This window comes from Antechinus flavipes, chromosome 3, assembly GCF_016432865.1.
Source record: "Antechinus flavipes isolate AdamAnt ecotype Samford, QLD, Australia chromosome 3, AdamAnt_v2, whole genome shotgun sequence".
Classification (NCBI taxonomy): domain Eukaryota; kingdom Metazoa; phylum Chordata; class Mammalia; order Dasyuromorphia; family Dasyuridae; genus Antechinus; species Antechinus flavipes.
The window spans coordinates 460,701,771-460,728,515 of record NC_067400.1 but is presented as its reverse complement, the minus strand read 5'-3'; the positions used below and the strand labels follow the sequence as shown (position 1 = coordinate 460,728,515).

The 26,745-nt window shown below is 35.3% G+C and overlaps 1 protein-coding gene across 1 annotated transcript in view; it reads right to left on the bottom strand.

The window, feature by feature from the left end:
• Window positions 1-26,745, bottom strand: part of SPATA13 (spermatogenesis associated 13) — a 144,763-nt gene that overhangs the window by 81,887 nt on the left and 36,131 nt on the right. Inside the window, exon 2 of the mRNA XM_051986569.1 lies at window positions 6,309-8,099. Within this exon, the coding sequence (XP_051842529.1) occupies window positions 6,309-7,937 (1,629 nt within the window). The 5' untranslated portion in view covers window positions 7,938-8,099. The remainder of the gene's footprint in view (window positions 1-6,308; window positions 8,100-26,745) is intronic.

Genomic DNA, 26,745 nt, shown 5'->3' with positions numbered 1-26,745 from the left:
TGACAACAGATGATTAAGCCCATTGAAAAAAGAAATTCTGGTTTCCTAAAGAAAGGGCATGAAATAAAAGGGTACTTTTTAAAATGACTAATTTGAAAGAATTCTATAGTAACACAGACTTGGGCAATCTTTCTAATAGATCTTTGAGGATTGGTAAAGTAGGGGTGACTTGGCTACTTTTGGTTTTGCTAACTTTGAACCAAATCTATAAAACTTTCTTGATGAATTGTGTGTTTCTAAAAACAACAAGTTTTTAACTCATAAAAATAGGACCATCTGGAAATCACTCAGCAGCTAATCTTCCCAACTATAATGTAAGCTCTTTGTGGACAGGGACTGTTTTCACTTTTTAATCTCTAAAGCTTATTAAAGTGTCTGGTACATGTTAGGCACATGCTTTGAATTATACTTACATACATATTTTATCCACATTCTAAGACTGAAATCTCCTTAAAGGCAGAATCTTCAGCTTATCAGTTTGTCTCCTCCACACCATCATGATAATAATGAATGCACAGAGTAGCTATGCCTATCAATAGCCTGATTAAATTATAGCTTTAGAATTGGAAGGGACAGTACCACCATTTGTTTGAACCCACTCAAATTTAGACTACACCATATCAAGTAAGAGTCCATCCCATCTTTACTTGGAGATCTCCACTAATAGGAACCCATATCCTCTAAAACCACTTCATTCCACTTTTGAACAACTCTAATTGTCAAGAAATTATTCCTTATATCAAGTATAAATTTGTTCTTTTTTGTAACTTCCACTCCGTTCTCTTAGTTTTGTCTTCTGGGGAGGCAAACAAAAATTAGTAGAATCCTTCTTTCACATTATAGTTGTTAAAGTCTTGACAATAAATATGACACACTACCTAAGTCTTCCTTTGTAATCTTAGCATATACTATCTCTGAAAGTAGTTTTCCTCTGCCAACAATTAAACAAAAGACCATAAACCTAAGATAACAAAACTACAGCCTTAGAGCTGGAAGTAACCTTGAAAATCATCAATTCCAAACCTCTCATTTTACAGATAAGAAAACTGAGGCCCAGAGAGAAGTAATTTCCCCAAAATTATATATGTATTATAACATACCATGGTGCCTGGCACATAGCAGACTTCTTTCACACATGCTAGTTGGCTGACTGATTACCAGATTGACTACAACATAAACTCAAAGTTTTCCATGGTTATCCTCAGGACACCTTCCATTGTCAACGTATTTTCTAAATGTTGTGCCCCCAAACTGAAGACAGAACTCCGGATGTGCTTTGATCTCGGCAGGGCAAAATACAGTAGGATTTAATTTTATCTACTTAGAAGCCAAAATTGTACACTGATAAAATTAGAAAGAAAATAGTTAATGATACTTCATTTCCTACATTTCCTCATTGTTTTGAAGTGGTGACTTCACTTACATCTAAAGTATCATTTCATTACTCTAAATTTACTCCCAAAGGTATGGTATTATTAGTGCTTGAAAAGAGAATCCTAGGATCTAAAGATCTTAAGATCAACCAAGCTAAGAGACAAAGACATTGGTCATAAGGTGGTAATATTTTCCGTAAACCATGGCAAATCAAGAAACCAGAAAACCAGTGTATATGCATGAGGGGAACTGAGATCCACATTGGTGGAGGGAGTATATCCACATTGATAAATCACAGTTATTTTAAGTTATTTAAATAAACACTCTATACTAAAGAACTTTAGGCTTCCCCAACTCAGATTAATGGATTCCCCACCTAGATCTCACAAAACATTTTGTTTTGTATTCCACTAATAAATTTGTATATTACTCTGTGTAATACTTTGTATTGTAATATCATTATATATTACATTTCTCCCATTCCCATTTAAGTTCCAGGAGAATAGCAGCCATAACTTATTTAACTCTACCAGAACCTCCACCATCCTATGTACAGAATAGATACTTAAGAAATGTTCATTGAATTGAATGGTCTCTGTCTAGAATATGGCAGGAACCTTTAATCTGGTCTCCTAGCTTCTAATCTCTCCTCTGACCTAAAGCACGACTAAAATGATAAGTAATTCTCTTGTTCAAAAACTTTCAATGGCTACCTACTGCCTGCCAAATAAAATCTAAACTCTAGCTTGGCATTTAAAGCTCTCTACAGGCTGATCACCCTATTTACTTCTCCAGTCTTATCTCCCACTAATATCCTGAAATTCAGTCAAACTGGACTATAAACTTTTATCTAAGCACACCCCATGCTTTCCTATCTTTGACTTTGCTCATTACAATCCCATTGCTTTGGACACCCTCCCCCACAGCAACCTCTTAAAACTTTGGTTGTTCTTTCAATCCCAGATAAAATGTTATTTTTTGCAAGAAATTTTTTTTCTTGACCTTTGATCAAAAGAGAACTCTGAAAAGTAGAATCTCTGTATTCATGTTTCTCTTCAGGCATTTACCACATCCTGCCTTGAATTATACTTACGTGTGTGTGTGTGTGTGTGTGTGTGTGTGTGTGTTTTGCTGAGGCAATTGGGATTAAGTGATCTGCCCAGGGTCACATAGCCAGGAGGTGTTAAGTGTCAACTACTTTTTATATTAAAATTCATCCAAATCGTTTTGAGAATCTTGTAGTATTCTCTTACATAATTGATGATGCACAACTGGAAACAAGGGTTGAGAATCACTAATCTTTGAGGCAACAGTAAGCAAGGCCAATGGGTCAAAAGATCTTAGAAGCAAAAGTAACCTCAGAGGTCATCACATCAATCAATCAATAGCATTTATTAAGTGCCTATAATATACCAAACAGTGGTTTTCCTCTCATGTTACAAGTGAGAAAACCAAAACTGGGTTTGCCTTGACCAAAACTGCACACTTTTTAGTGTTTGAGTCAGGAATGGATCCCAACTCTATTGCTACTTTATTCCATACTGGTCTCTCTTTAGTGTGACCATCCAGATGAATAAAGATCACTAAACTTGAAATCTTTAGCTGAAAGACTAAACATTTGCCCTGTGCCAAAGAGTAAAGTGAAACGTGAATCATTCCCAGCATTTCTAGAATACTTTGGATTAGCCAAGGACTTTAGGAATCATTAACTACTAAATACATATAAAACACCTATGAAGCTAGTTTCCAGTTATCAATAACTAAATATACCATCATAGATTTAAAGCTAGAAGGGATCTTGTACATGATCAACTCCAACCCTCTCAGTTTGCAAATAAAAAAACTGAGGTCCACAGAAGTGATGTGACTTCCCCAGTCACATACTTATCCTAAATTTCCAGGGTTGGAACTTGAACTCAAACTTATTCCAATTCTAGTATTGGATATACTGCACTATTCTTTTTCTTAAGCAAAAAAAATTGTGTGATTTGCCCCATAAATAATAATAAGAAAGAAAGTCAGGATTAAAACTTAATTTTGTGGTTTTTATGTTTACAATGTAAGGAAGGCAGCTGAGAAAAATATTATTCTAATAATATAATTTACCACTAGGTGGCAGGAGATTAGCATAAATCTATCTACGGACTTCCATTACATTAGAAGATTACTGCTTTAAAACCCAGTGACCTTAGAGATCTATTAGTCCATCCCATATCTCCACGCCACCCTTGTTTTATACTTAAGAAAACTGAGGTCCAGAGAAGTGACTTGCCCAATTTTGCATACATTATAAGTGACAGCCTGTTGTAGAAACGTAAGATTTTAGAGCTGGACAGGAACAATTTAGTCTCATTTTATAGGCAGTGAAACTGAGTCCCAAAGGATTCACTCGTCGACAGTGAATGAATGGCAGAATTAGCTTTACAATTCAGACCTCCTAGACTGAATTGTCTTCTTTCCATTAACTTTTATAGTCTCTCATGAAGAAATATGCAAATAAGGTGAGTGATTGGAATAGATTCAACAAGAGAATAACTGGGTATTTCTCTAAGGAATATATCTGCAACAATTTGTCTCTGATTTTTCAGGATATTCCCAATTAAAAAAAAACCGAAATATACTTTTCATAAAATTATATAAAAACACTCTTGTTAGACGATAGTCTTGATTTCTGGTTCAAAAAATACAGTCATTACTACCATATTCTTACTTGAAGTTTTCACCTTTGGAGAAGTTAGGGAGAGAACAGCATTGACCTATAGACTTTATCAGAATTTTCACTGCTCGCTTTGTGACAATAAGTTCAAAATCCATTTTCTGCCCTGAGGAGGTATTTTGGTATAAACAAGGTCAATCTTGAACCGTTTCTCAAAAGAAACCACAGAAACCCGGAGCACCTCTTGAGCCATCCTCAGCACAGAGGGTGTCTGACAAGCCAAGTCACTTTTGTGGCAAATACAGATTAATCTTCATGTGCTCCTGGGAACTGCAATCTGGCCCAGGGTCTCTCAGTTTAGTCTCACAACCTCTCTGACCCATCCTAGAGAATCCCAGGGGATGACTTTGAATCTTCTGGTGCTGCCCTCTATTACAATGGTTTCCCTATTTATACATACTATCCTTAGAGAAGAGACAAAACTATAGTAATCTCCAGGGTTCAGTGGAAAGGAAAACATTTTTCTAGGCAGTCTTTTCCATGATAGAAACCAATTTACGCCTGTCTAGTATCCTAGAGCGACAGATGAAAACCAATATACAATAAACATGCATGGTGGCACTTTCTTGTTTCTTGGCTACATAAGGAAATATTACTGAGCATATTTTGATGTGAATATTATACAGTTTGGCAGAGTGAAAGTGGTACTGACAGAATGTGCTGAATTGTTAGGCTAAAGTGATTTTGGAAAGAACATCCCTTTTGCAAACTTGATAGGTATTATTTGAAACAATACATGAGATTTCTACAGTTATCATAAAAAGCAAAATTACTATAAAAGTTTCTCCTGAAACATCAGTTAATCATTGACAGGTTTTTAATTGTATACAATGTACGTCATTAATTTCTCATGGGGAAAAAAAATTAAAACACTTTTCAGCTCAAAATCTTAGCATCCGAGAAATCTAAAGAGATGAAAGGATAAAAAAAGATAAGTAAATGAAATGTGTGATCAGCTGGGGAAAAATCTTTGCATCACATATCTCCAATAAGGATCTGATAAAAATGCTATATATGGCAATAACACAAATATATAAGAACCAAGAACCATTTCCTAGTATCAACAATTGTGAACAATTACAACAATCACACAGAGGAGCGTTCTAAATCACTAATAACAAGAGTGATGCCAATTAAAACAATTCTGAGTTTTTACCTCACAATCAGCAAATTGGCAAAGATAACAGGATGGGAATGGTTGCTTTTGGAGTGGGTATGGAAAGAAAGGCACACTAATCCAGCATTTAACCCAGTACCTAGCACAGAATAGGTGCTTAATAAATCTTTAGTCATTGACTTAACTAAAATGTTATTGGTGGATTTATGAATTGTTCCAATCATTCTAGAAAGTAATATGGAATTATGTTAAGAAGGTGATTAATGTGTCTATATCCTATAAATGAATAAGTGAAAGAGATATACATTTTACAAAAAGGTCAAAGATAGAAAGAAAAGTCCAATTTACTCTAAAATATTTATAGAAACACTAATAGTAGTTAAAAACAAAATAGATGACCGTAACTTAGGGGATGCTAAATGTGCTGAGATACATGATTGCAACAGAATATTCCTGTGTCATGGTAAATGATGAATATGAAGAATACAGGGAGATATGGGATTACTTAAATTCTTTAACACAAATGAAGAAAGAATCAGGAAAAAAACACAATGACTACAACAACATGAATGGAGGAACAACAACAGACAAGGAACACTGTGTTATTATCATGTTCTAGCTTAGTTCTGCAGACAAGATATTAAAATGTAAATGGGAAACCATGGAGGTAGAATACTGTTTAAAAAGGCAGAAATCGGGACTGTTTAAAAAGGTTAAAAAAAACAAAAAATATCAATAAGATTTTTTAAAAGAGTGTATGGTAATATTGAATGGAATAGAGACCCTTTTCAAGAATGTGATTAATCATACTATAAGTTAATTCATTCTTCATCGAACAATTTTATAGAGGATTACTTATCTAATTGCTACTTAACAGTTAGATATTTGAAAACAAATTAGCAAATGCCATTTCCACTAATATCCATTCCAACAACAAACTTCTCTGAAGATGCAGGATTAGCACAAAGTCACTGACAAAAAAGAATCGTCTCTCATGTGAAATGGAGGTAACTCTGTTAGCTAGCTGGCAGTGTGTACAACCACTAACAACAATGAAATAACCAGGTAACACTTTCCAAAACCAACTCTGTTTTTTCTTACCTCTTCCTTCCTCTCCTCTGGACTGGTGGCTAAATTGAGGCTCAGCTGGGAGTGGCTGCTAATACCACTATCCTCATTACCATCATCATAATACATTGTTTTCACTGACTCCTGGAAGGACACTGGACTTCTCCCCTTTGGGGCAGGCACCTCTGCTCGCTCTTCACTTTCCATTGAGCTCAGAGACAACGTGCTATGGGTGTTTGGACAACGGAAATTCATATTGTACTTGGCATTTTCTGAAACAGGGCTCTGAGGTTTGGGGGCAGTGGGCCGAGGAGGCGTGCTAGGATGATCCAATTCACATGCAGACTGGCTAGTATTTTTTGGTTTATCAGAGTCTTTGATAAATGCTTTTAGAGCAGTGGGGCTTGATGAGGAACTGTCAGCAGACTGATGGACACATCCTGATGTCTGGAGGGGTTTGGCTTTGGGCAACACCTTTGTTTCAATGTCTGTATCAGTGCGCTGAGAAATGTTTGGACTTAGGCTAGGAATTACTGCAAAGGAAGATTCCACATTGCATATTGGGGATGTACACCTCTTTCGGTCATGTTCCGTATTAGTAGAAACACGACGGGAATAATCATCGTGTAGTTGGCTGTTGAGCTGTACTCTTTGGCTTGGCTCACTCGGGGATGACGTCCCACTCTTAGGAGATTCTCTCTTCCAAGCAGCATCAGCAACGTTACTTACAAGTTTCAAAACGCGATCAAAATCCTTGGCTCTTATTGGACTCTTCCAGCGTTTTGACCTCCTCTCTAGCCCATTAATTTTATCCGAGTCAGTGGGAGAACTTAGTGTCCTTTGGATTTCGTGCTTCTCATTTGTCACTTTAAGGTCAGTGAGGTTTGAGGTGGACTTTCGCTTGAAAGAACTTTTCCTCAGGAAGTTCAAGTTGTCGGTACTTTTGCTTCTCCTGTAGATAATACGGTTATTTTCAGAGTTTTTCACTAAAATTTCACAGACTTTGGGCTCTTGGATGATGGGTGACAGAGGTCTCCCACAGAGCTGGGAGCCAGGATACTTATCAGAGTCCAGTAAGTTAATGCGACCGATACCATAGGCTCTCCTGATGCTCCTTGACCTGTGAGTATTCCTCAGGAAGGTATCATCATTTTCTTCTGGGTCAGAACAATCTGATAACCCTCCATCCACTGCCTTGTGGAAATCATTTAACTGTCCTGCACAAGAATACCTGTTAGTTTGGACACCTGTCATAGCACCATTGGAAATGTGTTTTCCCAAGTCATTTTCTGAAGCATCCTCATTTAAAACATCTGGGTCCTCCCGATTCTGAATTCCTTGAAGAACTGAGGACTTTAGTTTTTTAAATGATCCCATTTTCCTAAAGGAAGATAGAGCATTCCAAGTTGAAGAATTGCCCATCAGAATCATTGAGCGAGGCCTTTCTGCATTGCAACTACTCCTCTTCCTAGTGGCAGAGAAAAGGCGCATGAGTTTGGAAGGGCTGAGCTTCTCTTCCTGGGCTTCTGAATCACTGTTGTTAGAACTCTTACATACCCCATTCTGACAGGAAGAATTAATGACTGTTCTGGTCTCAACTGGTTCCATAACTACATGGGCAGTAGCAGGGCTATTCCCAAAGCCATTTTGGACTGTTGTCATGTTCTCAAGGCTGGAGGCACGAGGAGAAGGGACATCATAACTCACATCCACGGTCCAACTTTCAGCAGCTTCCCAAAGAGTCCATCGTTCATCATTAGCACTTCCCGGAGCCTCATATTCACACTGATTGTATCTACTTAGATCTTTGGTAGAAGGCACCACCTATATTAAAAAGATAATAATAATTTAGCCATTTGTTTCTCCACCAGAAACTCCACAGCAAACTAGAATGAAAGATTTTGCTTGATATTTTTGAGATATCACTTGTTTTGCACTCTTCTGCTCCCTTTAAAACGTCCTGTTGTTTATAGAAATAGCTGTTCTTAGGTTTTATCCTTCTATAAAACTGTAAGGGCATGGATAGTTTCTTAAATAAATTTTGTATCTCCCCAGTACCTAGTAACATGCCTTCCACACAGATGGTGTTTAATTAAATGCAGGCTGAATGAATAACTGATATTATGATGATAAGAATGTTTTAAGTTGTACAATGGATAGAGTTCTGGATCTGAAGTCAAGAAAACTTGAATTCAAATCCAGACTCAGATACTCACTAGCTGTGTGACACTAGGCAAGTCACTAACTTCTGATTTTCCATATTATCTCCAAAATGGAGATAATAATAGCACCTACTTCCCTGTATTGTTGTGAGGATTAAATGAGATCATATCTGTAAAGTACTTCACAAAATACAAAATACCATATAAACACTAGATATCATCATTATCCTGTCAATCAGGCAACACTTTGTAGGACAAATTGCAGGAATAAAAAGTACAAGCAGGTAATCTATCTAGGAAGCAAATGCAAACAGCCAACCCTGAAGGATTCAAATTAAGCTGGTGGCAAGAAGAATAGTACAAAATGCAAAAGATAGGGTTGCAAATGAGGACTCCTCACAACTTGGTAACTTATTAGAGATGGGAGACAAAGGAAATAGAAGAGGCAAAAGTAACTGGGTGACTAAAAGAATAATGGTAGCTGTAACATAAATTTTTCTTTAACTGTAAGACATTTGCCTTATATTTGAACTGGCTTATTACATGCTAGAAATGCTCCCTCTTCTCCCTTCTGCTTCATGAAATCTTTCATTTCCCTTCAGACTCAGTTCAAGCCACACCTTCTCCTCAACTTCTCTCCTGAATTTATTTTACATTTATTCTGAAGATAGTTCTTTAATGATCATAAGGAAAAACTGCATTCATATGGTATTTTAAGGTTTTCAAAGCCTTTACTTATATTACCTCATTTGATCCTTACAACAACCTGGTGAAGAAGATGCTATTATTATTTTTATTTTATACATAAGGTGCCAACAGAAATAAAGGATTTATATGATTCACATAGCTAGTAAGGGATTGAAGTGGGATTTCAACTCCAGTCTTTCCGACTCCATATATGGCACTCTATCCCTGTACCCCCAAAGTATATAATACTGCCCTAGTGAAATATAAGTTCCATGAGAGCAGGGATTGTGCCAGTTTTTGTTCTTTATACACATGCCACCTAGTATGGTTGCTGGTTCATTTAAAGTGCTTAAAAATGCTGATTGACTATTGGATGGATGAGGTAGGGAAGGAGTACAATCACTGAAGAACAGAAACTGGAGAAAATTGATACACTTGGGGCCATGGTCTTTAGAAAAGATATCTCTCTGTTCAACCCTGCTGAGAGCAGAAAGAGAAACTGAGACCAGTAGTCTTAGGAAGAAGCATAAGTGAAGGTCAGTCGCTTTGGAGAACATCTCATTTTACCTCTTGGAAAGGAAAGATCAAGTCCTACCTACTTTCTCTTCCCATAATGGAGTTTGGGTAATGGATATTTGGGGTAATCTCAGTGACAAGACAGCCCTATTCAGCTGGGTTTGATTTAGGGATGAGGTTTCACAGCCTCTCTTCATCTCCATTTATAGTAAAACAGCTTTAAGTAATAACAGGCAGTCTTAGTCTGTGTGCCCAAGTAATTCTACAAATTATCACAATTTTTTCAGGATATCATTTTCTCAATTGCTGGGTTAACTAAAACAAATTCAGAAATTCTAAGTTCCTAATTAGGGCAAATTAATTTTAGAACACTAGTTATTTGCTACATAGTTTATGCTACTTTACATTATGAATGCTGAAAAAGGAAACCAAAAAAGAAAGTAAATAAGACAAGAGGCACTTTTACTGGAATTTCTGAATTATGTCCTATGTTCCATTATTCACAACTAATCTTTTGACCTCCACTAAATAATGAGTCCATAATTCAATCAGTGATTGTGTAGACAGTTCTGTAAGTTATGGGAAACTAGCCAGAAAAATTTATGCACAGAACCACAAGAATGAATTTTAGATGGGAATATGGAAAAGTAGATTGTCTTAAAGTTGCATTTTACTGAGCTGTGAATTTTAGACTACAACAAGGCTTCTTAGTGGCATGGAGAATTTATTGAAAATAACTATGAGATTTTTTTAAACAAATGCTCATTTTGGAACTTTAAATCCATTAATGTAAGAGGTTTAATGTCCGTGTGACAAGGAAGGAATTATCTAACATACAATTCAAACAGATTACAGTAAATGAGACACTGGGTAGAGAGATAAAAATTGAGGTAATATCAAAGTAACAAAAACATGGTATATTAGACTTGTATCAGAAGTCCTGGATTTGAACCCTGGCCCTAACACTTACTTGCCACAAGATGCTGGGCAAATCATTGATCATCTCTAAATTTCAGTTTCCTCATCTATAAATATGGATATAGTTACCTTAAATATATTTAAGGCAACTCTAACTTCTCTTGTGACCTCCATTCTCACATTTTCAATTGCTTAATGGGCTGCTCATACTAGATTTCCTGCTGTTGCTGTTAAGTCATTTCAGTCATGTCCTATTTTTCAGGCCCCCATTTTTGGTTTTCTTTGCAAAGACTGGAATGTTTCCCATTTCCTTCTCCAGTTCATTTTATAGGTAAGGAAACTGAGGCAAACAGGATTAAGAGATATGTCCAGGGTAAGACATATGTGTCTAAGGTCACATTTGAACTCAGGAAGATAAGTCTTGATTCCAGTCCTGGGACTCTCCATTGCACCATCTCACTGCCTTGAATGTCCTCAAAATATCTTAAATTTAGCATGTCCAAAACTGAATTTATTGTATTTTCCCTAAAACCTTCCCTTCTTCCAAACTTTCCTCATTGTCAAAAGCATCTCCAAGTGATCAAGGGACACAATGTGGATGTCATTCTCATACCCTCACTCTCTCTCACTCAGCCCCACCACCCACCCAGTCTGATTGCAAATCTACTATCTTTACAATATCACACAAAGACATCTTCTCCTGTCACTATTCTTCTTAAAGGCCCTCCATCATCTCCCACCTGGACTATCACACTAGTCTGCTACTTGATTTCCATACCTCAAATCTTTCCCTACTCCTATTCCTCTCAGCTATCAAAGTGATCTTCCATGTCACTCTCCAACTCAATCAACCCAAGTGGTTTTCTATTACCTCTAAGGTCAAATATATTTGGCTTTAACATGCTTGGCTTTTAAGCCCTTCATACTCTAATCTTCTTTCTTTCCTCCATGTAATATGTGGATACTGCCCTCCCTTCTCTACCTCACACACAAAAGTCCAGTTCTGAAACTCTATGCATTTTCACCAACTTGCCTCATGCCTAGAATTCTCTTCCTGTTCTTCTCTGTCTCCTGGCTTCCTTCAAAACTAAGCTAAAATCCCAATATATGTAAGAAAATTTTCCTAAGGATTCCTTAATCTGTGTATCTTTCTTCTGAGAATATATACAGTTTATTATATAAGAGGGCAGTTAGGTGACACAGTAGATAGATCACTGAGCCTAAAGTCAAGAAGATCTGAGTTCAAATCTATGTGACACTGGGCAAGTCATTTCACCCCATGTGTCTCACTTCCTCACCTGTAAAATGAATCGGAGATGAAAATGATAAACTATTCCAGTATCTTTGCCAAGAATATAGTGCCAAGTGGGATCATGAAGAATTGGACACTATTCAACAACAATATCCTCTATATCTCCTCTATGTACTTTGTCTCTCCCATTAGATTGGGAAGCTCCCTGAAAGCAGAGACAATGATTTTGTCTTACATTGTATTCCTCAGTACTTAGCAAAGTGCCTGGCAAATAGTATGTGATCAAAAGATTCTTGCTGACTTGAATTACCGGTCTCTGATGATTATTATAAGGAAAGTCCTTTGTGAACCTCAGAGAGCTGTAGGTATATAAACTGTGATTTTCTAATCAAATAGTTCCTCACCTTTTAGATTTAGAAATTGAATTAAGGTCAGATTCCCTAATTCCCTGTAACTGGGAAGTTTTGAGAGAGGAAATTCTCAGATAAGCATTAGGTTAGATGACCTCTGGTATTCTGATGAATTTCTAGGGATTCTAAAGGAAAAGGCATTTTATCATTTAAAAAACATAAAAAAAGCCTGAGATTTAGAGTTGGAAGAGACCTAAGGATTCATCTGGTCTAAGCCCATCCTTTTACAGATGAGGCCCAGAAAAATTAAGAAGGCAAGAAGACATCTTCAAGATCACACAGGGATTTGCGACTTACTAGATGTATGTACTATTGGGGCAGATAACATACCCTCTGAGCCATAGTTTCCTTACCCATAAAATAGGAGTTTGACCTAGACAACCTCAAAGGTCTCTTCCAACATGTAACTATGGTTTGGCTAATTGGGGTTTCTTACCTCTCTTTCCTTCTTCCCATATAGATTTACAGTTTTAGAATGTGAGAATAGTCAAGGAACTGGTTTCAACTTCACTCATTTAAAATGTGTTCTTTTAGTTAAACTGACATTTACATATTATTTTATGAGGCCTCTTTACAGTATTTGGCACAGAAACCTAATTTGGGTGATACACAAAGGCAGCATATAATGATGCCATTAATAAAAAAAGAAAGTGGTTTCCAGGAACTCATTCAAGACCAGGACTCCCTTTACTCACCACCCACTTAAGCCAAGCTATTCAATCTGGTCAAACATTATTTATAGCCTACTTTGTTAAAAATTAGTGCTGGTATGGTGCCCCTTTTCTGGAGACATTACATATACACAAAATGAAGAAGAGATTTTGTGCACAACAGAAGACGTTAGCATCTTTGGGTAAACTGAGCACTTCCTGTTGCTAATTATAAAACTGTGTACCTCATCTTATCTGGCAACTCAGAAAAGTAAATTGGTCAAAAGGACCAAGCAGATTGGTAAAAGAGGTAAAATATGGAAGGAAAAGAAGTGGAAAAATTTTAAACATTTCTCAGTTTGCATCAATATCTCTTTACAATTGTATAGAACAGAATTCTCAGCTTCTCAGGAAGGAATGATCCCTTAGTCCTGTCAGGAAAAATTTCTCATCCTTTTTTCTCCTGCCCATTAAGAAGTACTACCAGAAATGTCCATTAGGTCAAATCCACTTACTAACTAACTATGTAGCCCTATGCAAGTCGCTTAACCTTGTTTACCTCAATTTCCTCATCTGTAAAATGAGTTGAAGAAGAAAATGGAAAACCCTACAAGTATCTTTGCCAAGAAAAAACTCCAAATGAGATCATAAAGAATTTGAAGCAACTGAACAACAACAAAAAATGAGTACCTCATTTGATCATGTTGTGAATTTTCACTTTTTTTTAATTCATGGGATCATTAATTTAAAGCTTGAAGAGATTTCAGAAGTTACCTAGTCCAATTCCCCCTTGCCAGTCAACAGTTCAGGCAATAAAAATTTATTATATAAGCTGAGGCTAGAAATTAACTCAGGTCTAATGCTCTTACCACTGTACCACCTAACTACCTACTCTAAGTTTGCTCTCTATCCACTGTGCTTTTAAGTTAATTTTGCCCTAATATACGAAAGAAGAATTCAGTAGGATGCCTTAAGAAGTTCCTTGCCTGAAACCTAAACATTAAAGACTTCTGAATGGGCCATTAGGTGCTAAGAATCTTTCATTCTCTTACATACTATGGGCTCTAGGCTTTATATATATTATAGATGAGGAAACTGAGGCAAATAGGATTAAGTGACTTGTCCAGAGTCACACAGTTATACTAACAACCACAAAAAGGTACTCCTCAATAAATTTTAAAAAAACAATCCACAAAAATCTAAATTTCTAAAAACATATTTATGATTTCATAGAATTTCAATTTAGAAAAGACCTTCAAGATTCTCTAGTCCAAGCTCTTCATTTTATAGAAGCCCAGAAAAATAAAATAACTTGCTAGTCAAACATTATTATAATGGCTACTTATTAATAATTGAAATAATAATAAGTACTATAAGTAATAATTGCTAGCAATTATATAGAATTTACTGTGTGCCAGGCACAATGCTAAGTGATTCACAATTATCTCATTTGATCCTCACAATATCTCTAGGAGATAGGAGTTGTTATTATCACCATTTTACAGATGAGGAAACTGAGGCAAACAAAGATTAAATGATTTGTCAAAAATGACACAGTATTTCTGAACTGAATTTTAATTCAGGTCATGCTTCTGTTTAGTAAAAATGGATAGAGTATGGGGCCTGGAGTCAGGAAGACTTATTTTTGTGAGTTCAAAGATGGCCTTAGAAACTTATTAGCTGTGTGACTCTGGACAAGTCACTTAATCCTATTTTCCTCAGTTTCCTCATCTATAAAAATGAGCTGGTGAAGGAAATGGCAAACACTCCAGTTTCTTTGCCAAGCAAACATCAAATGAGGTCATGCTGAAACAACTGAACAACAACTTCCTGACTCTAAGCCATTGTGCTCTGTCCATTGGGCCACCTAAGCCGCTAAGGTTTACAAATTGGTTTGAATAAATTATCTATTAAGAAAACTCACAAAAACTTTAGGAGTTGGATATTAAAAATATTACTACTTTTGAAGATGAAGAAAATGATTTTCAGTAAAAATCTGCAACTTGACTATGTTTTCACAAAAGGCAAGATTTGAATCCAGATCTCTCTTACCTCGGAGTCCAATGCTCTTTCTACTATACCATAAAGTCTGCTCATCTATATATACATCAACATAAATTACAAAAGGGAACTGCAGAAAAGTCCAGAATGGTGTAGAGAGTTTATAATATAAGCTTGAATATAGATATTCAATGACTAGTGCTCTCCTTCCACTCCTATCTCCCCATGCCCCAAATAGTTCGTTCACAAATAAATAACCACCAGCCTGCAAGGCAGAGAAAATGTACAGCTAATGTCCTTATGATATTAAAACTCACCAAGACCCAATAGAGATCACAAATGAAAGGCAGGGAGGAAAATAGCCTTGGAGCACAAAAGAAAGGAATCCTGGGAAGAGGTAAAAGTTGGCTGAGCAAGGTGATAAAATGCCTGAGAAATCTGGATCAGGTGGAGAGCTACTGTTGAGATAAGGAGGAAATTGCCTGAGGTTCAGTTTGACCTAAATGGGGACAAGAATGAATAAGAGCTACAATTATTTCATTAGCCAGAGGTTTTTAGGGAAAATATTTCTAGGATAGGATTGGCCATAAGAGACTGGATAGAGAGGCATTCAGGAACACAAGATCCTATGGAATCCCTCTCCTAAACTATAATCTACATTTCTTGGATCTGTGTTTACTAAATCTATATATAGCTTTTAGCCTGATGAATACTCTTATCTTTAGTAAAGTTACCTTTGCTGCATTAAATACAATTAATTTGAAGCTATAATGTTGTTGTTATTGTAGTTATTTTTGTTTTTCAACTTATGATTGGTCCAAGATCAGAGTCGAAAAACCAACCCCCTCATTTTATGAAAAAGTAAACAGACTTGGGAATGTGGAGTGATTTGGCCCAAGGCCTTACATGGTGAATCCAGATCATTTAACTCCAAAATCCAGCACACTTTGAATTGTGCCATGTTGTCACCAGGACAGTAGTTAGAATATCAGACTTAGAGTCAAACTTATTTTCTTGAGTTCAAATCCAGCCTCAGACACTTAGTATCTGTGTGATCCTGGTCAAGTCACTCTAATTCTACCTCAGTTTCTTCATCTGTAAAATGAGCTGGCAAGGGAAATCTTTGCCAAAAAATAATGGGATCACAAAGAATCAGGTAAAACATGTTGCCTCTAATGACAGCAGGAAAAGCTGAGCTAAAGCAGCCCTGAAGTCTCCGGGTGGTGGTCTAAGGAATGACAAGGATATCAGGGAGCCTGATATTTCATCAAAAACACCCTTCTTTCTGCTTAGAGGATAGAAGCAGCAGTTGAGACACAGCCAGTCATAGAGGCAGCTAGGGAGAGAAGTCTGGAAACCTTGAAAATACAACTATAAACAGCCTGGTTTCTGAATGAGTCAGAGGTAGCCTGTAAATTCCATTCCTCTACAGTAGAGGCCATTTAGACACAAGAAAATTCAAACTGTGCTTAGTACTGAAAACTTAATGGCAAGGCAAATAGAATAAACAGTTATTCAGCTTCTTCTCTGTGGGGGACAAGGGTAAGAAGTGTTGAGATACAGAAGGAAAGTATTTCAGGATGTTACAAATATCAACATCGTGGACTTTTTTTTTCTCTCCTTATCTTCTTCTTTTATTATTGTTATTCTGAACTTTGTAAATATCCACAAACATAAACATTTCCACATACAAAGAAGATAAAGGATTATCTACAAAATTGTGACCCATTATTAAATGTAGATTATTTATTTTTTTATAACTATATATTGATGGAAATATGATTAGAAGAACTGCACATGTTTGATCTACATCAGATTGCTTGCTGTCTTGGAGATCCAGGGAGAAAAATTAGGAACACAATGTTTTGCAAAGATGAATGTTGAAAACTATCTTTTCATTATTCAAAAAAAACTATTTTTGCTGTTACAAAAAAAAAAGAAAAGAAACAAGTATATATTGAATTTAATCCAATCCTTACTTATGTTTCTTTCTGAACTTCCTTCTGCTCTTCTATATATTTTTAAATGTTTCATTGACATTTTCTTACTTCTCTATAGTTATGTACTATTCTCCATGACCAGTCTTCCCCTTCTCCATAAGAAAACTCTCTTGTGAAGAGAGAAAATTTGGAACTCAAAAATTTTTTTTCAATGAATGTTTAAAAATCTTCTTTACATGTAACTAAGGAAATATGAAATATTAAAAAAAAACCCTCCCTTGTACAAGTAGAGTCAAGCAAAACAAATTTACACATTGGTTGCGTCTGAAAATTCATGTCTCTTTCTGCACCTACAATCAAATTTTTTGCCAAAAGAAGGAAGCAGACTTCAATATTGTTGTTCAGGAATTAGATTAGATCACTTCATTGATCAGAGTCTTTAAGGCTTTCATAGTTGTTTTTCTTTATAATAATGTTATTATGAAAAACTATTCTCCTCTGAATCAGTTCCTACAAGTCTTTCCAAGTTTCTCTTTTGCCATTTTTTATACAGCAATATTCCATTATAGTCACATGCCACAATGTATTTAGCCATTCCCCAACTGAAGGAATTTTGTTTTGTTTTGTTCTTTGCTACAACTAAAATTGCTGCTATAAATATTTTTAGACATAGGGATCCTTACACTGTCTTTCATCTTTGTTTGGCATATTTACCTATATGGAGTTCAGTGACTTTCAGAGTAAAATTCCAATTTACTTTCCAGAATGACACAACACTGACTTTTACAAATTAAAATCATGTTCATATTTTATTTCTCTTCTACTTGCAGGGAAAGTGAGCTATTTTCCTGATTCCTCAGTTTTCCTTTAAAAGTTGTTTTTTAAAGGCTTTCTTTACATTTTTATTACTGTTATTGCTACAGTCAGAGTTTGGAAACTCAATCTTGTAAAGTAGACTTATGCTTACATTACTTTGAATAACCTAAGCTATTACTAACTCATTCAGTGGGGTATAAAATTCAATTTTCCCTTGACCCAGTGCTTTACAAACCCAAATCAGAAATGTGATAGGATTTGTTTTTTTTTTTTTTTTTTGTTTTGTTTTTCTTAAACAGCTTGACAGTGGAGTAGATGTTTCCTAGGGTGATAACTTCCTTGAATTCAATTTAAGGTGAAGGTGCTAACTACTTCCTGTGGAGAAACTGTTTGCTTCCTTAGTTTTTTCCCAGTTTCCTGGGGTTTAACAACCATCCCACCCTCACTAGAGATAGTAAAAGGTGCTAGTTCACTTTTGCTTGGGATCAGAAAATATTAAAGATGAAATACAAATCAGGGAAAGGATCTCCTACCTTCTATTCATACCAATAAATTTGAAAACTATAATTTTGGTTTTTTGCAATCATGAATATCTAACTTAGGAAGAGAGGAAGACTATTAACAAGATGAGAAGTTACAATTTTTTTTTTTGGAAAATCATTCATTTCTTGTAATATAAAAAAAACACAAAATAGTGCTTTATGTTTGCATGACTAATCTATTAAAGTTGGTGAAGAGGCAAAGAAAAAGGAAACTCAATGATGAGCACTATAATTCATTCAGTTAATTACCATGACTCATGAGAAATGGAAAGTGTGGGACTAAGCTAGAAGAATAGCCAGGGTTCAGGTTACAGAGAATTTTTAAATGTTGGGCTAAGAAAGTAAATAATAATGTGAAATACAACTTAACCATACTATATATCTCAGTTAAATTTCTATGTCACTGAGAGCAAAATTGCTTTTTCTTCAATTTCCCCATTCTTCTAGAATGTTCCACTCTCCCTGCCACCATATCCCTGGTTTGAATGTTTGCAATATCGATTTAAAAGGGGAAAAAAAAAAAAAAAAAAAAAAAAAAAAAAAAAAAAAAAAAAAAAAAAACCTTTGGCTATGGTTTAACTAACATCAACTGTAAAAAAAGAAGAAGACCAAAAAAATAAAAATAAAAAAGACAGATCTGGGTCAAAACATGCACACAACCACACACACACACACTCCCATGGATGATTATATATGCGAATATAATCCTGATTGTATATTTTCCCCTTAATGCTTATTAACTATGCATGTGAAAACAGTGAAAGCAGTTGGGAAGCTGAAGTTTTGGCTGTTTTCCCAATATGGCAACTGTGATTTGAGATTTAGAAAGCTGAGTTTTAGCTCTAACAATCTTTTTTTGTGAGAGGAAGAGAATGCCTTTGAGCATCTTATGTCTTTCTGCATGGAATTTATAGGAAAGACAGGTTGAAGAGTTTTATTCTTATGTCATTTCCTCCTTTTCTGGAAAAAAAAAACAGGATGGTTATCTTGGCACTGATATTTGTTCTTTGGATATATCACCTTAACATGTCAAACAGGTTTGTTGGTTAGTGAATAAATGCATGAGGTTTTTTTTTTTTTTTTTTTTTTTAAAGGCCTGAATTCAGTGTTAGCTCTTCAGAGTTTTATATATTCAAAAGTCACAGAACAATATTTTTATCAACTACCTTATCACTTTCTATCTCCATTCATTCAACAAGCATTTACTACACTGGACTATGTCCTTCTGAAAAAAGGCAAGGATGATCAGTATTTCATCTGTATTTCAAAGCACTGACACCTCAAACAAAAAATCTCTTCAAGTTTTGTTCAAGTATTTTATAAAATTTACATAATGAAAGGAATTTTTTTTAATATGAAAAAGATAGACTTTGATAGGTGGGTGGGAGATTTTTTGATTGTTTATTTTTAAGAGAAAAAGAATTAGAAGGAAATTCATGGGAACCCTGAATAGACTGCTTATGGGGGACGTAAAGAGGGACAAGCACATGCTATGAGGTATAATGATATAATGATATAATAATGATTGGACAGACTTCAGTCTGAGTCACTCAAGAAAGCTCTTGCTTCAATGAGTCTGTGATATCATTCATGTGTTCAGGAAAGAAAAAACAAGAAACATACATATTTGCTCTCTTTAAACTGACCAATGAAGTATTTATCTTTCTTTGACCTATTCTGGTACAGTGGAAAGACACACTGGACTTAGCACCCTAAGGACCTGGATTTAAATTCCAACTCCACCATTTATTTACTATTTAAAACTAGGGTTAAGTCACTTCATCTATAGGAATCTGTTTCTCAATTGGCAAAGTAACAATGATAATAATAATCAGCATTTACTTAGTGCTTTATGATTTGCAAAAGCCTTTACAAATGTTTTCTCACCTTATTCTCTCAATCACCCTGGGAGATTAAGTTCTATAAATATCCCCATTTTATAGTTGAAGAAACTGAGTCAAGACAAGAATTAAGTTCCTTGTCCAGGATGACACATTGTAAATGTCAGAAAACAGATTTGAACTCAGGTTTTCCTAACTACAGGTCCAACATTCTATCATTTTACCACCTAGCAAGGTGTTTTTATAAATAAGCAAACAAAGCCAGATTCAGAAAGGTTAGGTGACCTACCTGCCCAGGATGATACAACTAGCAAAGGTCTGAATGAAATCTAGTTATTCCTGGGCTTCCTGAGATTCCAATGCAGCTATTCCTGATTCTAATTCTAGTGCTTGGAATATCTCAAATAAGGATGTGGCCTAGTTTCTTGCTCATTGATTTTATAGGTAAAGAAAATGAAGAATACAAAAATAAAAGAACATTTCTTGTTGCCAGTATCAGAGAACAACTTACAAGCTGGGTTGAGAGATGGCATCTTACATATCCTAAATCAGAGTGCTCTAGACAACTGAGATATCTACCACTCATGGATTCTATTGGCCAACTACCTTCATTTCCACCAACTGTCCCTTCCCCCTATATTTCCCTAACCACAAGGTTCCAAGAAGATAAAAGAGATCAAATTATTAACTTTAAGGAGAATGTATCACAGCTATAGTGGCCAATTTCCCATTATAATGAAAGACAAATGAAAGACAAAATATTTGTTTCTGTATGCCATAAATACAGGGAAGCTATATTGTTTTCCAAACAAATGCAGACTGTGGGATTCTATCACAGAAAAATGAAACTCTTCTGAAGAACAGTATTAAATATCAGTCATTGTACTGTGCTTCCCAAAGTCTTGGAGGAAATAAAAAATAAACTTACAAACGTGACACATAATTCCACACTACTGCCTGTTCCTTTTTTTAAAAAAAATATTTTATTATAGCTTTTTATTTATAAAATATATGCATGAGTAATTTTTCAACACTGACACTTGTAAAACCTTCTGTTCCAAATTTCCCCCTCCTTCTCCCTACCTCCTCCCCTAGATAACAGATAGTCCAATACATGTTAAATATGTTGAGATATATGTTAAAGCCAACATGTATACATATTTATACAGTTATCTTGCTGCACAAGAAAAATTGGATCAAGAAGGAAAAAAAAGGAAAAAAACATGAAAAAGAAAACAAAAATGCAAGCAAACAACAACAGAAAGAGTGAAAATGCTATGTTGTGTTCTACACTCAGTTCCCATAGTCCTCTCTCTGGGTAAGAATGGCTCTCTTCATTACTGAACAATTAGAACTGGTTTGAAGCATCGCATTGTTGAAGAGAGCCATTTCCATCAGAATTGATCATTGTATGGTATTGATGTTGCCATGTATAATGATCTCCTGGTTTTGCATATTTCACTTAGCATCAGTTCATATAAGTCTCTCCAGGCCTCTCTGAAATCATCTGTTGACTATCACCTGTTCTAAGAAGGACTCTGAAAAGCATATGGGAATACACAATCTAATTAAAGCAATAAGAGATTCGGTTGGTTTTAATGTGATTTTATAATAATATGTTTGAATCACATATAGAGTTATTTGGTCATTGAAACCCCTATTTTCCTAAGATTTTGTTAGTTTATATTTACACTAGTTGTGCAAATACATAAAGAATCCTATGTCTAAGTGCTTTACAAATAACATCTTATTTGATCCTCATAATAACTCTGGGAGACACTTGCTATTATTAACTTCACTTTACAGTCAAAGAAGAAGAAACTGAGGCAAAAAAAGATTAAGCGACTTATTCAGAATCATAGAGCTATTAAGTCTCTCAGGCCAGTTTTGAATTCTAATCTTTTGGACACCAAGCCCAGTACTCTCTGTATTGTACCAATTGGCTGCCTTTTTCATATACCTGGTATTTAAAGGCAAAAATGCATCCCTATCATCATAGAGCTCATAATCTAATGAGGGAGACAACATGTTAACAACTCTGTATATGCATGAACCAGATGAAAGAAGATAGAGTGTTAAGGGGGCTCAGTAAATGGGGTGTCAAACCTGAAGTCAGGTAGACTCATCTTCCTAAGTTCAAATCTGGCCTCAAGCACTTACTGTGTGACTTGGACAAGTCACTTTGTTTGCCTCAGTTTTCACCTCTGTAAAATGAGCTGGAAAAGGAATGGTGAACCACTCCAGTATCTTTGCCAAGAAAATCCCAAATGGGGTCAAGAAGAGTCAGACAGGAATGAATAACAACTGAATAACAAAAAAGATGAAAGGAACCTCAGGAGGAAGGCACTAGCAGCAGTGGGGGTGGGGTGAGGAAGAAACAAGAGGGGATCCTGTAGAGAGTGTGAATTGAACTGGGTTTTAAGGAAAATCAAGGAAACCAGTTAGCAGAAGTAATGAAAGGGAGAATTCCAAGCAAGAGGATAGCCAATGAGAAAGCATTTAAGTTGGAGATTTACTATCGTGTTCAAGGAAAGGCAAGAAAAGCCAATGTTGGTGGATCACAGTTTATAGGGAGAAGTAAAAAAGCCAGATTGTGAAGGGTTTTAAATGCCAAATTGAGAATTCTATGTTTGATCCTGTCAGTATTGATGAGCCACTGAAGATTATTGAGAGTGGGGAGATGATATGTTCACACTTGCACCATTAAAAAATAGCTTTTGCAATTGAGTGAAGAGTGGTTTAGAGTAGGGAGATAATTGAGACAGAGAGACCAGCAGAATACTTCAACAACGAAGGCACTGATTATTATAGTTAGAATATAATCTGGGTCTGTGGAGTGGAAAGGAGATGTGAAGAAGAGGTGTTGTGAAGACAGATAAGACAAAACTTGGCAAGAATAATCTCCCTGAGGACAGTAATAATAGTCCCTAGTCACCTCAGTCTTTATATCTCCACCTTTGTTGTTGTTCAGTCATGTCCACCTCTTCTTGACTTCATTCAGGATTTTGTTAGCAAAGATATCGAATTGGTTTGGCTTTTCTTCATTTTACAGGTGAGGAAACTGAGGCAAACAGGATTAACTGACTTGTTTTTAGCTATATTGCTGGCAACTGTGAGATCAGACTTGAATTCAGGAAGATGAGTCTGACTCCAAGCCCAGCACTCAATCCAATGTACCACCTAGCTGCCCCAAAATGGCTAGCCTTACGTAGTACTTTAGAGTTTGCAGATATTATCTCACATGATCCTCCCAATAACACTAAGAAGTAGGTGTTGTTATCCTTATTTTAAATAGGAAGCAGAGGCAGGCAAAAGTTATATGATTTGTCAGGATCACACAGCTAATAAGTGTTTTAGAAAGAATTTCCTGACACCAAGACCCAATTACTGAACCACTAAATGCCTGCTAATAGGCATTTAATAAGTCCTTGTTGATTTGCTATATATGAAGAATATTGAAGCAAATTGTCAAATTTGCCTATCTTAGATAAGAAAGGGTACTATTAGCACATGAAGTACAAATAAAACGTAAGATATCGTAGGACTTAAAGGTAGAAAGGTCATTAATGGATTATCTAATCAACTTTCCTTGTCACAAGGGTCACAAAGATAGACAATGGGATGAAAAGTGGAGATTTAAACCCAGGTCTTTGGCTTCTAAAACAATGTTTTTTCAGGGAAGCTCTAGACTTTAGAAAAGCAGTTCTCAAGATTTTGGAGTTTTTTTTACCCTCTCAAAAATTATTGAGACCTTTCTCCAAGAGTTCTTATTTATATGGAAGATAGATATAAATAAATATATAGATACAAATATTTATCATATTAGAAGTTGAAACTCATAAACTTTTAAGGTATTTATTAAGTCATGTAAAATAGCAATAATGAAATACTACATTTATACATAAATAACATGTAAAAATGAAAAACTGCTATCTTTTCCAAAAGAAAAAAAATAGTGAGAATGACATCATTTTACAAGAGGTTTTTGCAAACCTCTTTAACGTTTGGTTTAGTAGAAGACAGATGGATTCTAGTATCTGCTTCTGCATTCAAACTGTTGCAATATGTTGTTTTGATTGAAATATATGAAGAAAATCTGGCCTCACACAGATATGTAGGGGGAAGGAAGAGGAGTTTTTTAATAGGCAAATAAAATCGTAGTGTTATTATGAAAATAGTTTTGACCCAGAGGACTCCTTGAAAGGGCTTACAGGACCCATAGGGGGCCATTCCCCTCCTCTACCATGCCCCAATACATTTTGAGAGTCACTAGTCTGCTGTGATATGTATGGATACCTTACTATAAGTAGAGACACTCTGAAATCTAGCACTTATATTTTGCTCTTATGACTTCTGGCAATGAAGATTATTAGCTAAGCACTCTAAAAATAGAAGGCTCCTAATATTTATCACTTACCTCCTTTCACCAACAAAAGGATTTAGGGGCTTCTTCTGGGGAAATATCATGGGACAGTGTAAAGAATACTAAATTTAGAGTGGCTTCACCTCTCAGCTGTCACTAGTTGAATGACATATAAATCCTGTCATCTCTCTAAGCATCAGTTTTTTTTAATCTACCAAAAGAGGATAATATCTATTCTATTATAAAAGATTATTGGTAGAAAAGGACTTTCTTTGTAAGTCTTAAAGACCTATGGGTCCACCAAATGAAGTACAGCTGAACAAATTTTGATATATAAATATAATAGAATATTCTTATACTAGAAGAAATGATGAGCAGGCAAATTTCAGAAAACCTGGAAAGACTTACATGAACTGAGGCCGAGTGAAATGAGAAGAACCAAAACAACAGCAAGTGCAACATTGTGCAATGATCAGTTATGACTGACTTAGAAATACAATGATCTAAGACAATTCTAAAAAACTTATGGTAAAATGCCATCTATATCCTGAGACAGAACTATAGTCAAATGTTTTAGTCAAAGCACACTTCTTTCACTTTTTAAAATTTGTTTTTTCTTTCTTGAGATATTTCTCTTTTGTTCTGATTCTTCTTTCCCAATATGACTAATATGGAAATATGTTTAATATGATTGAGCATGTATAACCTATATCAGATTGCTTGCTATCTTGGGAAGGGGAGGTAAGAGAGAGAGAAAAATTTGGAACTCAAAATTTTATAAAAATGAATGTTGAATAATTATCTATTAAGTGAAAAAAAAGAGAAAGAATATAAAAATATGTGCTGATGTTCTCTTTATTCTATTCTCTTGCGATTAGGGCAAACCCCTTTGATCATTCCTCTGTGTCTTTCTTTGGAAGCAAAATATCTGATACAACATTATTTTATTATGTATTGAACATGCCAACGTTTTTTGCCTATTTCTGTCAAGCAACATTTTTAGAATCAAAGAATATGAGAGGTAGAAAGCCTCGGGAAATCATTTATTTTAATCTTCTCATTTTACAGGTGAGGTAACAGACTCACAGAATTTTAAAATCTTTAATATGTCATTTAATCTCCCTGAATCTCACTTTTCTCATCTACAAAATAAGAATAATAATACTTACATTACATTTGTCACAATTAATGCAAGGAAAATACATTGTAAATCTTAACACATTATATAAATATTTGGACATGAAAAGGGCTAAGGGATTTATAATTTGGTATTGGGAGCTCTTGATGAGAAACATTTTTTATTTTTTGTTTTGTTTTTAATTGATGCAAATAGAGATCCAAAGAAGAGGGTTAGAGGAAAAAAACAAAATCTAGCATTCTTCCTATTCTCTGGGATTTAGGTAATAGGAATCCCAGTCAATTTGTAAACAATATTCATTAACTGCAACAACAGACTTGAGCTAGCATAAGAATAAAGAGAATTCCTAGGGTAAACTGAGAGAGAGGGAGCACAGCCTTATGGATAGGGCCCTACCCTCAAAGACAATAAACACTGGCTGGATTCAAGTCCCATTTATAACACGTATTATCTGTATGATTCTAAAAAAAAAAAATATAATCTTCCAGTGTTTCAGGGAACTCTCTAAATCTTTAATTTGAAGATAAATTATAGATCTACACTGGCAAAGATTTCCTCATCTGGGAGTTTACCATATATCAGTTAAATCACAGTCCCTATCTCTATGATTCCCTGCAATGAAGCCTGATATGGCTTTTTGGGTTCATTTGGACTGCTGTTTAAATAAGTTAATGAATCAGAAGAAGATTCAATAGCAAAGATTATTATCATGAAGTAAGAGAAGCAAATAATTTTAGATCTGAAAGAGGATTCAAATGTAATTTATTCCATAATCTTCATTTCACAGATGAGGAAACTGACCTAGAGAGACTTACATAAATTGTTCTAAATTGCTCAGTTTGTAGCTAAACTAAAATGAGAATGTGAGTCTATCACTTTCCACAATTTCTTAGTAGATCATGCTGGCATTCTTTGGACTGTCCGTGACACAATTTATATTCAGAACAAACTTGTTCCTATATCATAATGATACTTTTTATGAGTATCAGTAAATATAATGGAGGAGGGAAAGGAGACAAAAGCCTAAAAGGTTATAAAGTATACAATTCATTCATACAATTATTAATTAAGGAAGAAAACAGGTATTTATTAAATGTCTATAATATCAGTACGGTGTAAAAGTGGGAGGAGGGAAAGGAATAAGCATTTAAAAAGCACCCACTACATGTTAGGTACTTCAGTAATCACATTTTACAAATATTATCTCATTTGAGCTTCACACTCTGGGAAGTAG